The sequence below is a fragment of the Nicotiana attenuata genome, unplaced genomic scaffold, assembly GCF_001879085.1.
Source record: "Nicotiana attenuata strain UT unplaced genomic scaffold, NIATTr2, whole genome shotgun sequence".
Taxonomy (NCBI): Eukaryota; Viridiplantae; Streptophyta; class Magnoliopsida; order Solanales; family Solanaceae; genus Nicotiana; species Nicotiana attenuata.
Genome location: NW_017671874.1, coordinates 208,287 through 212,437, shown reverse-complemented (window position 1 = coordinate 212,437; position 4,151 = coordinate 208,287). Strand labels below are relative to the sequence as shown.

Here is a 4,151-nt window from a genome sequence, read left to right as displayed (position 1 = left end):
CTTATATGTTGGTTTGACTTACTTTACTCTTTAATTTATACATTAGATTCCTTGTTTATCAATTAGTAGTGGATTAAATCACATATCTTTAAAACCACAATACAAGTTTAATTGTTACTCGGATTTTAGGGTAAACAATCAAATAATTAAAAAAATTTATTTTAAAATAAAGCTAATATTATAAATTAAATAAGCTTTTTTAGAAGAACAAGTAAATAACTTTAACGTGTGACAAACATACGTGCATATAAGAAATGTTGATCTTTTATTAACTATTCGATATAGAAAGGTCACTTTGTAATTATTATTAATTCTTACTTCCTCTTTGAGAATTAAAAATTATAATTTGTCTTTCTTAATTATAATTGTTGAGAGAAGTGGAGTTAGTAAACTATGGTTAGCTAGCTATAGTTAGTTAATCTAATTAATGTGGTTAGTTAGGAAGTTAGTGTATGTTAAGTGTATAAATATACAGTAGGAGCTAATGTACAGTTAAGACAATTCATTATCATCTCTCCATGGAACAGTTACTCTTTTCCTCTTCTTAGCCTTCTCTCTAAGCTAACCTCCGATCTCAGAACTTCCATAACCATGGAAGCTAACATGGTATCAGAGCTAGTGTATATGATCGAAGCTTAGTTCCTTGCTCATCTGTGTGTATGTGTGTTACTGAAGTTCACCTGAAGTGTTTGAAGGTAACAACACCTCTGAGCTAGGGTTTTGCTAAATTTGACCTCTGGAAATCTTCATCAATGGCAATAGAAGACGAAACAAATGAGAGTGCTCCCAGACGAGCGAACGTACCAGCTGCTCCAACTGTTTTCCCTACGATAGATCACAATCACCCTCTATTTCTTCAACCGACAGATACTCCAGGTAGCTCGCTCATCTCTCTTCATCTAACTGGCTCGGATAACTATGCTTTGTGGAGTCGATCTATGAGAATAGGTCTGTTAGGTAAAAGCAAACTAGGATTTGTGGATGGTAGGTATCCAAAATCAAAGTTGGAACCTGAATTTCATGAGCAATGGGAAAAGGTAAATGTTGTAGTACTCTCTTGGATTATGAATGTTGTGCGTCCAGGTTTGTTAAGTACTGTAGTGTATGCCTCCAATGCACACAAGGTGTGGGAAGATCTGAAGGAAAGATTTGACAAAGTGAATGAATCTAGGGTTCTGTACTTGCATAGAGAGATCCATACACTAACACAGGGAACAATGAGTGTAGCTGATTATTTCTCGAAATTAAGAGATCTATGGGATGAGTTTGATGCACTCATGCCTTGTCCTGGTTGTCCGTGTTCAGAGTCAAAAGAAATATGCTGAGCACTTTGAATATCATAGCCTGCTTCAGTTCCTTATGGGACTGAATGACTCGTATTCTCAAGCTCGAAGCCAAATAATGATGATGACACGAGTGCCTAGTATTAACAAGGCATATTCTCTTCTTATGGATGTTGAAAGTCAGAGAAACCTGGCAAACTTTACGCAAATGGTGCAAGTAACAGAAGTTAATGACAGCACTGCTATGTATGGCAAAAAAATTCAAATCCTGGCACTGGACAGTTTAGAGCTCAGAAGAAGACACTGATTTGTGATTATTGCAACTACAAAGGCCACACTAGGGAGAACTGTTACAAACTAATAGGGTATCCTCAAGACTTCAAGTCCAACTTTAAGATGAAGAAGAAGGGAAGTAACTCAGGAGCATATGCTAATCATGTCAATACCAATTACAGTCCTACTATGCAAAATGCTCATAAGCAGATGCAATTTGGAGGTCTACAGGGTGGGACTGCTACTACACCTGGTTTCCAACCTCAACAAATACAGATGAATGCTGCACCAACTGGAGTCCATACTCAGCAACAACCAGCTCCTTACTTTACACAGGAGCAATATCAGCAGATAGTGCAGCTACTTAACAAGGGAGCAGATGAAGGCCCCTCTGCCAGAGCTGCAACTGCAGGTAAACTAATAGCTCTGTTATCCAATCATGTTAATCCCAATTGCATAATAGACTCTGGAGCTTCAAATCATATGACATCCACACTAGAAATGCTAAGTCCCTGTCAGTCAATTTCCTCTCAAAAGGGAAGTAAAGTTCACTTGCCAACAGGGGATGTTGCCTCTATTACACACATAGGAAAAGCAAGTGTGCTTAACAATCAGGATATCAACAATGTATTGTACATCCCAGAGTTTAAGTACAATCTACTGTTAGTATCTAAACCGACCAAAGAGCTACAGTGTCTTGTGGCATTTTTTCCTGACTTCTGTATCTTCCAGGATCTCTACAATGGTCAGGTGAAGGGGATTGGTAAGGAGGACAAGGGACTGTACCTATTACAAGGCAAGTCATTAGTAGGTGGTATATTCAGTCATGATCCAACTCAACCAAGGAATAAAACTGTGCAGCAAGTATCTGAGGTGAACTTTGTATATAAGTCTACTATGCCTGAGAATAAGTCTGCTTGTATGTCTGCTTGTATGACTAGTGAACACTCAGAATCTAGTGCACTGTGGCATAGAAGATTAGGCCATGCACCTATAGATGTAATCAAGAAGCATACAACTCTAAGTAGTTTGAAGGATTATCACACACACTGCACTGTATGCCCTTTAGCCAAGCAGACAAAGTTACCTTACAAGCTAAGTACAACTACTTCTAATGCTATTTTTGAACTAATTCATTGTGATGTATGGGGGCCATACAGAGTACCTACATATGACAGTAAAAGGTTTTTTGTTACTATTTTAGATTATTTTTTCCAGATTTACCTGGGTGTTCTTACTTGTTTCTAAGTCTGATACAGTGCTTGTCCTTAAAGAGTTCCTAACAAAGGTGAAGAATGTATTTTCCACAACAGTTAAGACTCTTAGAACTGATAATGGTAGTTAATTCTTTAATCAAGAAGTTCACAGTTTATTGTCATCCTTGGCCATTATTCATCAAAGTACCTGTACCTATACACCTCAGCAAAATGGAGTTGCTGAGAGGAGGCACGGGACTATCTTAGAAATGGCCAGAGCTTTGAGGTTTCAAGCTGCTGTGCCTTTGAAATTCTGGGGAGATTGTGCATCTACAGCTGTTTACTTGCTCAACAGACTTCCTTCAAGGGTCATTGGTGGCAAGTCACCCTTTGAGATGCTTTATTTGCATGCTCCCAACCTCACTCATCTCAGAGTATTTGGCTGTTTGTGCTATGTAACTTCACCCAAGGAGCTGGACAAATTTGCTTCCAGAGCAGTACCTGGTGCATTTCTAGGCTATTCCTCAACTCAGAAGGGATATAAGGTCTATGATCTTCACTCAAGAACCTTCCTTGTCAGCAGAAATATGGTGTTTTAAAAAGATATTTTTCCATTCAAATGCTCACAAACCTCCGGCACACCTATGTTTCCTGTTCTAGATCTCCTTCCTACAGCCACTGATATACATACTGCACCTGAATCCTATGATCCACCTATGAGTCCACAAATTGACACATATCCAACTGACCTACACTTTTCAGAGGAACCCCTCTCCTTAGTTCCCTCTCTCCCTCCTTCTCCTTTGCCAGAAGAAACCAATACCTCAGAGCACTCACAGACTCCCTATGTGAGTCTGAGAAGATCATCAAGACCTAGCAAACCTCCTTTGTGGTTGCAAGATTATGTGACTCCTGTCTCCACTCACACATGCCTCTATCCTATCTCCTCATGTGTATCCTACAATGCTCTCAAACCTGCTCACCTTCATGCCCTATCCTCCTACTCCTCTATTACTGAACCACAGTCATTTAAAGAAGCTGCCTCAGATCCCAATTGGATTGCAGCTATGAAGCTTGAAATAGCTGCCCTAGAAGCCAATCACACATGGAGTATTGTGGACCTGCCTGCTGGAAAAGCTCCCATTGGATGCAAATGGATTTTTAAGATAAAGTTCAAGGCTTCAGGGGAAGTTGAGAGATACAAGGCAAGGCTGGTGGCCAAGGGCTACAGCCAGAAATAAGGCCTTGACTACTCAGAAACTTTTTCTCCTGTAGCCAAGATGGTTACTGTGAGGACCATCATTGCATTAGCAGCTGCTAAACAGTGGGTTATCTATGAAATGGATGTGCACAATGCCTTCCTCAATGGTGATCTAGTGGAGGATGTCTACATGTAGAT

General features: G+C 39.6%; 2 protein-coding genes across 2 annotated transcripts; both read left to right on the top strand.

Annotated features, from left to right (window-relative positions):
• Positions 1–752: 752 nt before the first annotated feature.
• LOC109210661 lies at positions 753–1,590 on the top strand. The gene is made up of 2 exons (XM_019374113.1): positions 753–1,223; positions 1,306–1,590. Exons 1-2 carry the CDS (start codon positions 753–755, stop codon positions 1,588–1,590), a joined length of 756 nt encoding a protein of 251 aa, XP_019229658.1.
• An 89-nt stretch (positions 1,591–1,679) lies between these two features.
• On the top strand, positions 1,680–3,351 carry LOC109210660. The gene is made up of 2 exons (XM_019374112.1): positions 1,680–2,740; positions 2,958–3,351. Exons 1-2 carry the CDS (start codon positions 1,680–1,682, stop codon positions 3,349–3,351), a joined length of 1,455 nt encoding a protein of 484 aa, XP_019229657.1.
• Positions 3,352–4,151: the final 800 nt, after the last annotated feature.